Source organism: Rhyacophila brunnea, unplaced genomic scaffold (genome assembly GCF_057557595.1).
Source record: "Rhyacophila brunnea isolate RB1 unplaced genomic scaffold, BYU_Rbru_1.0 scaffold_9, whole genome shotgun sequence".
In the NCBI taxonomy this organism is placed as follows: Eukaryota; Metazoa; Arthropoda; class Insecta; order Trichoptera; family Rhyacophilidae; genus Rhyacophila; species Rhyacophila brunnea.
In genome coordinates, this window is record NW_028233361.1 from 15,997,687 (window position 1) to 16,012,247 (window position 14,561).

A 14,561-nucleotide genomic window follows, 5' to 3' on the forward strand; every position below is an offset into this window, starting at 1 on the left:
CTGTATACTGAGCTTCGTGAACAGATGTATGCGAAAGATACTGGATGTGCGATGGTATGACTTTAGAAGTAACAAGGAGCTAATAGAACGCATCAAGCAGCCTGAGCACGTTGAGAGTGAATATTAAATATTATTATCTATAAATTATAAAGTCTATATTAGATAGCGGCGGAGCTATGGGATGCTGGTATGACCTTGAACGATGTAAGAAGACTGGCTAGTGATAGGGATGCTTGGAGGCGCTGCATGGTGTCCATATGCTCCAACTAAGGCTCCAAATATGGCCGAAGAAGAAGAATTACACTCAAAATAAATTACACGATACTTAAGTTGACACCTCGTCGCTATAGGATTTGTTTCCCGAATAGACCAAATGTCAATTTTACAGGAGACGAAAAACAAATTTCATTGTCGTATATTTTAATATCAGTAGATGTATCAATCATTCTATCTATACTGTAAGATTGCAACATTATCTAAGAATAGATTCCAAGAATAATATACTGGTATAAATCATTAAATGCACAGAAAATACGTTTTATTTACAAGTACTCACTGTGGATATTCGGGAATTTTTTAGCGCTATCTCAGAATAATGGATATTCGGGACAAAACATGGACGTTCGGGATTTAAGACCGTAGCGTATTGCTGCACGGCCCACAAATTACTGAGTGGTCAAAAAGTACGCGCCTCAAATGTTATATTTATTTACATGATAATTGTTAATAATTACCTCTACTATTTAAATACTTAATGATCGTAATTACCCAAGTTCGTATGTAATAATAACATGCGGCAATCGCTTTTTCGGTTTTTTTCGGATTAAGTAATAAAATAGTTTTTAAGTAATTAACTATTTTTTTATTGAACGAATAATTCACAAGATTTAAGAATGTACCATTCTAATAATTGAACATACTTACATAATTTTTTTAAATCACTTCTGAGAAAATATATTATACGGTACTACTTCAATTACTAACCGCCGTCACGGTCATTTCTCCAATATTTTATGATGGTAGGTACTTACTCGTACTTGCTAACAATTGTATATTAATACTTTTTCCAAAAAAAAAAAATCTATTTTTATATATCTTCATACTACTTCAATTACTAACCGCCGTCATGGTCATTTCTCCAATATTTTATGATGGTAGGTACTTACTCGTACTTGCTAACAATTTTATATTAATACTTTTTTCAAAAAAAAAATCTATTTATATATATCTGTATATTATTATATCTATATATTTCTGTAATTGACAATTAAACTTATTACAAACCACCAAATAAATATTATATATTTACTATTGTAAGGAATAACAACACAAAATAATAGAATGTATAAATTAATTACCATTAGCTGCAAATATTAGGTAGGTACCAATATCCTAAGTATATAATATCCACCAAATAAATAGTTACTAACATACATATTAAATTAACTATCAGCGCATTCAAAAATAAATAATAGCATCGCCTTTATTTTCATAGAAATACCTAGATTAAAAGTAAAATAAAGACAAACAATGTTTGATTAATAATAATTTGAAATAATAATTATTTTTTACGTCATAGTATTTGCCGGGTCATACTGTAGAATTCATATAACCGTTGGGATTTTGTGTCATTTATCAAAACAAAATGCAGTTATTTAGGTTAAAATACTCACTTCCACAACTCTACTGTAAGTTCAGGGCGAACTGGTGATGTATCAGCTATGATTGATCTCTTCAAATTTGATGAATTCACTATTAAAACAATAGTAACGTTAAAAACAATATCAATAAGACGAAATTTGAAAGAAGTCTCCAGACGGCCGAAAAATATGAAAGTGGGCGTGATTGTTTTAGAGCTAGACAGCGTGAATGTGGGAGCGAGATGCACGGCGTGAGCGCGGTTTGATTGGCTAAAGTCATATTCGGGAAATAAACACTCAGCCAGAGATATATTTCGACCGAAATTTACTTGGATATTCAGGTACGAATAGTTGGACATTCGGGAGAACACCACGGAGTAATTGTAACTTAACATGGCGTATTCGGGTTTTTTAAAAAAATATCTCTGTTCCTAGATAAAAATATATTGTTTTTATAAATGATTTCGGTAGAGTTCGATAAAAGAAATTGAACTGCATTAAAATGTCGATTTCGACAAAAATGGATATTCGGGAAACAAATCCTATAGCGACGACCTATCAACACTAAAAATCTTTTGATTATGAATAATATATTGGTTTCTTCCTCCTAAAAAAGACCAGTGTTCTACTGTGCATCATACGAAACAGCAGACGGCGAGAATAAGCAGACATCGAATAAAAATTATTAAAAAATTGAGGGCTTCCACTATTAACGATACTGATACGGGTGATGATATTCTTATATTATTTATTATTTACTTTATTCTATATTTTTTTAAATGTTGAGGTAGGTATACTAGTATAAATTATTGTTTCTTATAATTAAAATGCTTCTCCAGCTATTTTATAATAATGCCGACGACTTACGTGGTACAATAATAATTTTCATTGGTAATTTTAATTTATAACTGCATTGTAAGCAACTTTGTAAGAATTGAAACATGTTATTTATATTTTGTTTATAGCTATTTGGTTTTAATAAAAAAAATGTTTAAAAATTGACTTTTATTTAAACAAGATTATGTTTCATAATTGTATTGGTCAGAGGCACAAGCTAAAATTTTGAAAATATGTTGGCGATAATAATGGCACAAATCGAAAATTTGTCTTAAATACCCTTAAAATATGAAAAAAATTCAGAATTCAGATTCGTATCCAAATCTTATAGGTACCTGGTTCCTAAATTTTGTTGAAAAATTATTTTGGAATTTTTAATAATATAAAATATTCAAACTGCTCTCCTGAAAAAACAAGTCTTCCGAGTTGTGCCACTATTATTCCCCGGGTGCGATATGTAGGTGCATATAAATTTATTATACCAACGAATATCCAAAGAGATAGGCACCGTCTAATCTCTACAAATATTGAATAACAATAATCATTTTAATTTGATGAATGTTAACTGCACGAATCCAAAACAAAATCATAGACAAGCTAATATTTTCCGGATATGACATTCCATACGTATCTCTACGTACCTACGCAGTTACGGTGAAGCGAACCAAACATAATATTGACGATTTGTATCATTGTGAAATAGCCATTGTCCAGTGAGCAATAAAATTATAGTGTGGACTGAATTACGTATACTTGTGAGTCATTACTAACAAATTAAGAATTGGTATTTATTTCCTAATAAGATCACCGAATCTGTAGAAACAATAAACACCCGACGAAGATCTTATTAGAAATCAGCTGATTGCGTCACGGGCTGTCACCATTGTGTATGAAAACAATATAAACGAAGTCGCAATAACAGCTTGTGTGTTTTGTAGTGAAATTATTGTGCAATAAGGAGTAAAGATGAAGTTTCTATATAAGGAAGAGCATTCTTTCGAGAAGAGGAAGGCGGAAGGTGAAAAAATCCGTCGCAAATATCCTGACCGTGTCCCAGTTATTGTAGAAAAGGCACCCAAGGCGAGATTGGGTAACCTGGACAAAAAGAAATATTTGGTGCCGTCCGATTTGACAGTGGGCCAGTTCTACTTCCTCATCCGCAAGAGAATCCACTTGAGACCCGAAGATGCGCTATTTTTCTTTGTTAACAATGTCATTCCCCCAACATCGGCGACGATGGGATCCCTTTACCAGGAGCACCACGACGAGGACTTCTTCCTGTACATCGCCTTCTCGGACGAAAATGTCTACGGACACTTCTAAGACTTACCGCATCTAGCAAATGTTTCCATATGTTATGATTTGAAGCATTAACTCACTGTTGACCTTGGCTCGATTTTGACAAATAAGGCTGCCATTTTTTTCTATTAAACATAACATTGTTTTAATATGTAGGTAGGTACTTAGAATACACGCAAATACAATACATACCTACAAGCCGTTGTTTTTATTATTTTAACTTAATATGTATAAACGTTTGTTTATGTATATATTTTGACACATTGATTAGATACAGATATCTCAAATCATGGTGCAAATTAAATTTTGCTGGTTATTAGTTTTATGACTATATTTATAGGTCGCATCAATAAAATATGATAATATAAGTGATTTAAATGATTGATATTTCATATTATGGATTTTCTAAGTACTGATTGTATATTATAACATCTCTTAAAACCAGTTCAATTGAATATGTGAGGCTAGAATGTATGCCAAATCAAAGAAATCATGACATTCTGCATAATGACAATGGATAAATTTTTCTGTCAGCAGTACAACATTTAGGAACGATATTCTTAGCAAAATTCTAAACTAAAACATTGTCAGACTGTTAGAATGGCATTTATAACCTACGAATTTCGCTATTTAGAAACGTGACCCAATTGTACCATCTTATAAATAAATGTTTGTCGGGACGATGCATCCGTATTGTATTTATAATTATTAAATTAATGAATTTATAACGATTAGAAAATTGCAACGGCAATATGTAATAATAAAATTATTTTGTCATAATATGAATGTAAGCCTCGTTTGCCAAAATTTTGCTGTAACCAGAAATTAAGCTTTAATTTATATCATTCTTATTTTATATTGATGCATTAAAAAACCTGCAATGCGCACCCTCATTATTTTAATATTCCAAACTATATTTACGTTTGATTGAATTCTTTATCTTTCTGACAATTTGCCTTTAATTGCTATAAATTTAATATAATTGCAGTACCAGAGTGATTTAAATTTAAAACAAAAATTCTGTTTATTTTATATTCACTCATCGTGTGTATGATCCCAGCTAGTTAAAGGAATCGTTTTAGGCTATTTTAATATTATTATATTATAAATAAAAAGATATACATAATCTATCAAAGATTTAAAAGGCCCTGCTTGAAAACCAAAAAAAAAACAACTGGCAGTCACTTCTTTATAATATTGTCTCATAGTAACATTTTTTTTATGTTTAGGTGTTTTTTGCATTTCTTCAGATCGAATTAATTTATATTTTCTGAGGGCTAGTTTTCACATAAAAAAATACATATTATATAGAGCATTAAATAAATCTCAGTCTATTGAGTGATAAAATAACTATTCGGTGTTTGTAAAATTATATTATGTATTTTTAGTTTGTTTAAGGACCTAGAATTAAATAAAATTATATAAAATGTACAATGTCGTTTTATTAAAATTTAATTTCCAATTATTGGTCACTGGGGGATTTGAAAACAAAACAATTTAAAAATTTATTAATAAATTAAACAAAACTTTGTAATTAACTTACAAAAAAAACTTGCATTGCAAAAAAAATCTACATAGCCTGCTTGGACTGTTCTGCACTTATTACCTATTTCAAATTTGTCGATAACCTTTCATATCTGATCATACACTCATGATGATACGTGGCACATGTCAAAACAAGTATGGGTCAAAAAATAATATAATTATATCGATCATTGTCTCACAACCACTCCTATTAATATCATCATCGCATAATTTATTGGGTGAAATACAAGGCCTGAACAAAACGAATCATAAGTGCGAGTGAGTAAGCATTCGCACGCTTATATCTCCGCACTATGCATTAGAGTAAGATAGAATTTTTACGACTGAATTAAATATTTTTTGTAAACGTAGCCAGTAAATATGGATTTGACTGATTACATTCATTTAAAAACTGCGATCATTTGTTGCTGAATTTTATTGTTTTTGTTTTAAATATAAAGTTAATGGTAATTATTTTTGGTTATTTTAGTAGAACATAATATGGTTAACTATGTTGTGTTTAAATTTGGTAGCCGTACTGAGAAGCAACACGATGGTATAACGTTTCATAGTTAGGATGATAATTATAAAATCGAGGTTGTACTGTGCGTTATACGCAAGAAACACAGCTTCATTTTGCCGAAAAATAGGAGCTCTCTATATACCATTACTCTGAGGTGAAATATGATTTCGGTCATTGGTAATTGTTTAGTATATTAAGGTAAACCAAAAATCTGGTGTCGAATACTATATTCTACCAAATCTGTGTTTGGATGTTGGAAATATTTGTATGAACAAATTTATATGAGTATGCGCATGCACATCTTAGAGGGAACTTTGATCTTTAACCCACATATTCAGCGGCACCACGATAGCTGGCTAAACGCCTAACAGTATCAGAAATACAGTCCGCAGCTTATGGTAACCACAGTTGGCTGTTGTTAATGGTTGTATCTAATAACAATGCTACACATTTAAACTGTAAAGCTAGCTGTTTGAGCGCCGCGACAGATGAAACAGATGAAAGCGGCAGGTAAGATTATTGCATAGAGATATAGTGTGACGCTCGATCGGATGTGTCACGGTCCAAAAGGTGACATTAACGCTCCGAGAGCGGTAGTATCATTCTGTCACTGTCCTCTGTCTCAGTGCTAGGATGGCAAGATCGGGGTTGATAATAGTTGATCTTACTTATGTAACAACAGAGTTGAATGTGTTCATTCATTGCTGCGATTTTACACATGCAATGATCACATAGCAGGTATATACATTTGTAACTGCTCATTGAATCGTATTGATTTTGTAAAAAATATTTTTTTGTTAAAAAATTATCGCAGTTAGTGTTATTATTAGGTATATTAAATCACGGAAATTAATAAATACCACAGAACAGAATGATAATAAATAGAATACCGATAGGCTATATTCAATAGGCAACGTTTGTGATACAGGGTTTTGAATGTGTGAGTGTCCTACAAAAATGAAACACGCATTATGCACGTGCAATAGTCTGTGTAATACACCAATATTAAAAGAGCGTCAATGCATAAACCGAGAGCAGCTGTCAGTATTCTTGACACATGTTTAAATTTATCCCGAATTCTTCCTTACTCGAGATCGGTTACCTGCTACTCCATACCCGTTAGGTATTTCAGTTCCCATTATTTCTGAGTTAAGTGATAAATACCTTAAAAATAGAAGTTTTAATGAAAACTTGTACCTATGTGTGTGTTTGTGGGGGGGGGGGGGGGTAAATTTACCGCACCGGGTAGTTACGCCACTGCTCAGACGCACACTATGTGATTGATATTTGATATTACAAATCAATATTTTTGTCATCTATAGTGAATTTATGTACCTATGTAGTATGAGGATTACTTACATGCATCTGACAGGTTGCTGGCAGCAAACAAAATGATGCATTTACTAGCTATATTAGTTCAATATCGTTTCAAACATTTTAAGGAGCTAAATATTTTTTTAAGAATTTTCAGCTTTTTTCGTCGGTAGATGCCCAGCCGATACTATCCATATATTCAATAATGCAAAAATCTTATTTTGAAGAAAATGTCACCTACGAAGTATCATTTCTTAACTGTCAATTTTATAATACTCTGTTTAAAAGATAAACCTATAAGAAAGAAATTATCATTTTCGTTAATTTGCCAAGATTTTAGGATAATAGAAATTGTCATTTCTATTTCTAGAACATTTAAATACAGTGCGATTATCACTTAAATGAAAAACCACTGCGGTCATCGCATTATGGTTTTTTGTTCAGGGTTTAATTAAATCTTCAAAACCACAGAACAGATTAATAAATAGAATTCTGATAGGTTATATTCCAATACAATACATTTTGACGCAGGGTTCTGAATGTGTGAGTGTCCTACGAAAATGAACTACGCATTATAGACTTGCAATAGTGTGTTGCAACCTTCAATACATAAACTGAAAGCAGTTGTCAGTATTCGACATATGACGTATTCTTGACACGTGTTTAAGTTTATCCCGTATTCTTCCACACTTGAGATCAGTTGCTTACTTCTCCACACACGTTAGGTATTTCAGTTCCCATTATTACTGAGTTCCCTGTTAAAAACCAACACCATTTATTTTCTTAATTATTCTACGTTGACATTAGTTTGTACCTATTAATGCATCAGTAGTAATGTCATATTATTATTATCTTCTTAAGTCCTGTGGGTACGAGGGTAGCCGTTTAAATTTCGGGAACAACAAACAAAAACAATTTTTTTATAAATAAAAACAGTTTTATTGTTTTTAAAAATATTCTTTATGATAATTTATATACTTTTCCATGCGTTTGAACCAATCTGGAAAGCATTTTGGCCACTTTGCAGAAGGTAACTCCAAAACATGGTTTTTGAATGCATCAACTGCCTCTTCTGGTGTAGAAAATCGTTGACCACGCAATTTGTCTTTGACTTTAACTTTAACCAAAAACTTCTGGCAAACAAATGGTTGTGTACCATTCAGAATTGACTGTTCTACAATTCTCTAAAGGCACAGTTGCGACATGGTCCATTTTTCCGAAAAAACAGGCGACCATTTGCTTCGAGCAACTTTTGTTGGTTTAAGGTCATTTTGGAAGACCCATACGGTCGACTGCTGTTTACTTTCGGGCTCATACGTATAGATACAAAATTCGTCACCTGTAATAATCTTATAAACGTTTTTTGAAGCACCTCGATCGTATTTTTTGAGCATTTCCTTGCACCAATTGACACGCGCATTTTTTTTTTCGATTGTCAAATTATGCGGGATCCAACGCGAACATAGCTCCTTCACGTCTAAATGTTCATGCAAGATCGTATACACGCTAGTGTTACTATAGCCCAGGGATGCCTCAATCTCACGGTATGTCACATGATGATCTTGCATTATCAGTTCACGCACAGCATCGATGTTTTCTGGAGAAAAAAACCGATTTTGGACGACCTTCACGCGGCTCGTCTTTGAGCAAACGACGGCCACGATAAAATTCATTAAACCAGCGATATACTGTAGTTTTTGATGGTGCTTCATCGAAATATAAAGCACTAAGTTCAGTGATGCACTTTTCCCGCGATAATCCACGTTGAAAGTTGTGAAAATTAGTTGCACGAAAATTTTCACGAGTTAATTCCATTTTTTGGCCGAGATAAATTTTTCAAATGAATTTAAAAAAACAAAAAGCGTCCGTTTGTTAAAACTTTCTGAGTACTTTTGCCGTTAAAAATGTCAAACTTCAAAATGCAGTAGTCAAATTGTACCTTGCAACACCAGTGTTGCCAATTCCCGAAATATAAACGGCTACCTATGTATAACTGACAAATACGTACTAACAAACGGTCCTTTGGATCTGGACGAATAAGGGGGATTCGCAGGAGAGAAGTATGGAATGTTTTTAGTGAGGGTGTTGATTTGTGTCGCTGAGTTTCAAAACCCGCTATAACACTTTTTCATTATGTTGAGAAAATCAATAAAAACTTTGTTTCAGTAGTGTTATAGCGAGAATTGATAGACGTATTGATTTTGTTTTATAAATGACAGTTAATCGTAGCGGATTTTGAAAGAGGCTATAAAATTTTCATGTAGTAACGAATCCATCAATATATATATCTTAATTATTTCAAAAAAGTGTTATAGCGGGTTTTGAAACTCAGCGACACATTTCAGGACTATCTAACACTGTTGAGGGTGGCTTAATTTAATGAGACAATAGAAGTTACAGATATGAATAGGTACAAAAAATTGTTCTATTACACATCGCGTGTGCGTGTACTTGCTGAAGAACGTGTCTTCGTATTTCGACAACGAGGCCGTAACTATTCAGTTCAACTGGGTTAATAGAATCTGGGAGTCGATAACTGAAATCTATGACTACAGTGAAACCCCGATTCTACGGTTTTCTTTTTTTAAAAAAAACTCGTTTTTCTCCTGGATTTTTTTCGACGTCTTACATTATTTTTAGTTTCTCAGCTAGAGTTCTAGTTTTCTTCATGGGAGGCATTTTGGTTGCGACTTATAAAAATTCGTGTTACGAGGTGCGAGGCATGCCTGAGCGCCGACCGACCTGTGCAAACAAAACGACGCGACTGAAAGGTCTGTATGTATCATAAACAAGTCTACGAAAGCAAAATGAAGTATATTCAACAATAACGGTCAATCGGGATAATATTTGTGACGGGACCATAATATTTAGACGATAGATCGAGGAAAACGACAAATCGGGGAACAGTTAATGCGGAATTATTTAACATTGTTCTTATGGGTGTTTGGCGAGACTTTCAAATCTGTGCGGGAAAACGATTTATGCGAGAACGGTAGATCGGAGTTCCACTGTGATTGATACTTTTGTCATAAAAAAATAATTAATTTAATAGTGTCATAAAAAGGGTATTAATACCTACCTATACACTATGATTTCCATAAATAAATTCTTCTCCACTGATGCATGCCACGAGTAGGAGTGAGGATAATGGAAGGATTGTTGATGACGATCGTCAGGTAAAAGAAATTAAAATAAAGAAGAAATTATTTAAATCATTTTATTAAAAACCAAAAACATGGAATGTCAGATCACAAGTGCAGAGAATAGGCAAAGCATATAAACATACCTATTTGACATTTTTCTATCTAAGCATATAAAAAACAATTTATTCATTATCTTTTCTTTGCAATTTGCAACTGAGCAAACTCTCGTGAAAGGAACTTTCTACTAAACATAATAAATAAATCTTTTACAATAATTCCAAATAAAATAACATTTAACCATTTAACAATAAAAGGAGATACCTACAATAAAAATTTGATATGACAAACACAATACGTAATTCAAATAACAAAAACGAAGTACTATATAAAATTTTGAAGAAAAGTATATCACAATAATTCATATCTATAACATGGCTTGTTACAGTTCTTTGTCGTTGAGCTGAATTGTTATACAAGCACTTCAAAAAATCATAAATATATCCTCTTGTCAGTCAACATGGAAACTATAAACTAATTAAGCGACCTCGTGCCGTATAAACATCGGAATGAACAGTTTGCGATATCTTTGTGAATTAATCCTAAGCAATCTGTAGACTGCAGTCATTATCAGTAGCGTACGGTCACTTTTACTTGTAGGGATGCTGTTGAAACATCTATTTGCTACATATTAAATTCTACTTAGGGTTTATAACTAATTAAATTTTAGCGGGTGGCTTATGAAGTAGTATGGTGTCTTGTGATGTGGCGTGTTAGTATTGATATAGTCTAAAAATATTTACGTATTATAAATATTGTCATAATATTATTACATACAACGTTGTCAATCATTTCTGGGCAAGCTCCGCATATACGATGTCATGAAATTTTTCAAATTATTATTCTTCGTCAACATGTGCATAATACATTTATTTTATGATGGTAGAACATATTATTACCTCAAGATCCGCTCTTTTCCATTCAATAAAATGTTAATTTGCATATTGAGAAAACACAGGGTATATAGTGACATAAGTATCTACATCATTCATACAAAGTCTACAAAATAGTCAGGCATATTAATCTTTCAACCAAATATTCCATTTTCGACCTTTATACATACATCACAATGAATGCCTCAAGTTCAAAGCGGCCAAACTGCGGGTCCCTGTTAAGCTAAATACTATCCATTAAAAGTATGCAGCAGAACTATGGGATGCTGGCATGCCTTAGCAATAAAAAGACAATTAGATTCTTGAGGTGCCACAATATGATGACCATTATGCTCAACATACAAAATGAATTTAGTCAAACAAGTATATGCTGTTTGTTGTCAAAGCTATGTCAAAACTCTGAATGTAATCAATAAATGATTGCCTAAATAGAGTCTGCAGTGGAGTAAAGTAGATGTAAATTACCATATTATTATATATTGAAAATCAATATGCATTTTTTCACAAGTCGCAGGTTCAAACCTGTGACACACTGCTTCATGTTTATACAAAGACGGCCATCTCTCCACGAGCTAAGCCAACGTGGGTGCAGTGTAGTGGTGGACAGAAACTGAAAGATCCCCTGAATTCGTGGTTAGTGAGTTTCCGGTGAATTAATTTCACATGTTTGTTCCTAAATTTCTGTGGGCCTAGATAAATCAGCAATTTTAGATTTTATAACACAAAAATAATTCAATTTTGAATTTGTATTCCATGGACCGTTTCAGTTGATATATTTATGAAAATGATAAACAGCAATAAAAACAATTATTCAATATTTACAAATTTATTTATATTTGCCTACAATTTCCTGAAGATTTTAAATAATTATTTAGTCACTAAAATGAGCAAAATCAAATCACTTCTCAGTCGTTTTTTTTATATAAAAAATATTGCAGATTAATCTTATTGTTATTGTTTAATTTAATAAATAACCAAAATTTATTTATATTCTTTGAAGAATTATAACTTATGTTGACTTTTTACCATGGCACACTTAACCTTTTCTATACCTCACGATATTATTATGGCAGTATCTGACAGGCCGCAGATTTTTAATGACACAAATGTTATATGTAAAGCGAAGCTCTTATTACAATCGCTATAATACTGATAATTTCTGGCTTAGTATTTCATAATTATTCAAACAGATGTCACTGTGTGTTTAATTTTTTAGATTATGCAAATCAATCAACAGTGGCTAGTAATTTGAGTTTAAAGTAGGATGAGATAACTCGGCCTGTCGATCACGGTCTCATAGAGCGAGAAAACTCGCTGAAGGCATAGAACCGGTTAAGTAACAATATAATAATGCACATGTCATAAGAATGTAACACGATTCGATTATTTTTTCACATTATAATTAATACAGTTTACTATTGAGTAGTTTATTTTCGTGTCCGGAAACTTGTACGTATGCAATTCACCGTATCACACTTCACCGTGAAATGTTGTATCGGAAATATATGGCCGTATATTAAAAACCGTCCGACCTCTTTGGGCCGTCTATACGGCACTACTAAGCAATACAGTACTATTACTGACATAAAATTCATGTCTAAATAAAACACGGTTCTTGTCGGTTTACACTTTACAGGAAGCCAGCAGCAAACAACTTTTGAAATTAGCTGATATACTGGATTATTTGTTAGGTTGGGTTAGGTTAGGTTTTCATTCTTGAATTCATGAATTTTGCCAAAATCAGCAATGAAAATTGAATTAATGTGCATATTGAATCTAATAAAATTAACCGTATAGTATACGGTCATCTCTTTCCGATAAGACAGCTCACGGCGAACTGTGCCACGGTGAAATGTTTTACGTATAATTTACACGTAACCGTTTATTTTACAGCCAAGAAAAGAATCATTATAATATATTTCTAAGATGCATGTCGTATCGCAAAAGTATTTATTTCTTATCTTCAAAACCATGTGCACTATGATAATGTCTATTCAATAATGCGTCCATGCAAAAGACAGTCAGCACATCTACTACACACCATATCAATAGGTAGATAATTATTATAATGTCTTTATATTATAGCACAATAATATGCTGATAATTCATATTACATGACACTGATTATGCATTTGAAAATATGTATGTATTTACTTATAATGATAAGTTATACCTAACAATTTTGTCTTGAAACGAACCAGCCTTGTGCTAAATTATTATTTATTACAATATAAATAATACAAATTATTATTATAAAAATAACAGATATTACAAAACAAGAGTACAGATTTCTTGCTAATAGTCATTATAATAATATTAACATTAGAGATTATTTTAGAAAACTACTAGATTCTAGATAGGTACAATAAATTGAATTGGCGTTTGATTTTGTAGTCCATATTTAAATAAAAACTATAATTAGAAATTGTTTTGTTTAGTTATTTGGCAGGTATTTCATGTTAGAGGTCCCTTACCAATCAAATTACAGAGAATTCGACCTTACACTTCAGTTGAAAGTCTTTTAAAAGATAGAACTTTCCCCTAATCGTACTTGTAGAAAATAATAAGAATGAAATGTCCAAGTTTTATAAGCGGTGGGAGAAGTCGGAAAATATTGACTAGACTGAATGTGAGAATAAACTAGAATTCTTTTAAACCAATACAGATGATAATGAAGAATTGGACATAGCATCAGTGGCGAGGCTGTTAAGATCTGACGTAAATAGTACACACTAAACTTTATCAGTCATATTTATTTGTTTTCATTGAACTAAGAATACAATTTGCAGATGGTGCTGGTTAGTTTTTCAAAATCAATTAAACCATGTCATAACAGTATAGGTAAGTATGCTATGGGCGATCCAACAAAAATAGTGCACACTTTTTCAGTCATACTTATTTTTTTTCATAGACTAATAATACGTATAATGGTACGTTTACATTTGACACTTATACCGTCATACTTATGTCATGTATCTGATATAAAATTTCACTTACTGTCTATATCTGCATGGATCTGACTTAAATAACTGTATACTTCTCATTGAAATAAAGTCTCTACACTTTATTCAAGGGCAACATTTGGAATAAATATATGCGATATTTATATATCGTCGCAGTAGGATTGGTTCGTTGAATAGATCAAATGTTCAGGAGATGAAAAACAAATTTCATAATCCTATAATTAAAAACATGGAGATATTTAAATTGTTATTTTTACAGCATATGAATGATGCATTCATTACCATTACAAAGTAATTTACAGAAAAGGATGGTTCTAGTCCATTTAGATGCAAAACATTCTGCATTAAAAGGTCGATTACGACAAAAA

General features: G+C 32.1%; 1 protein-coding gene across 1 annotated transcript; it reads left to right on the plus strand.

Annotated features, from left to right (window-relative positions):
• Positions 1–2,980: 2,980 nt before the first annotated feature.
• On the plus strand, positions 2,981–5,207 carry LOC147063335 (gamma-aminobutyric acid receptor-associated protein). The gene has a single exon (XM_085959391.1). It carries the CDS (start codon positions 3,444–3,446, stop codon positions 3,798–3,800), a length of 357 nt encoding a protein of 118 aa, XP_085815517.1. The 5' UTR covers positions 2,981–3,443; the 3' UTR covers positions 3,801–5,207.
• The last annotated feature ends 9,354 nt before the right edge of the window (positions 5,208–14,561 follow it).

Excerpts from the sequence above, each read along its gene's own strand:
- LOC147063335 (XM_085959391.1), top strand. The coding sequence starts at position 3,444 with ATGAAGTTTCTATATAAGGAAGAGCATTCTTTCGAGAAGAGGAAGGCG.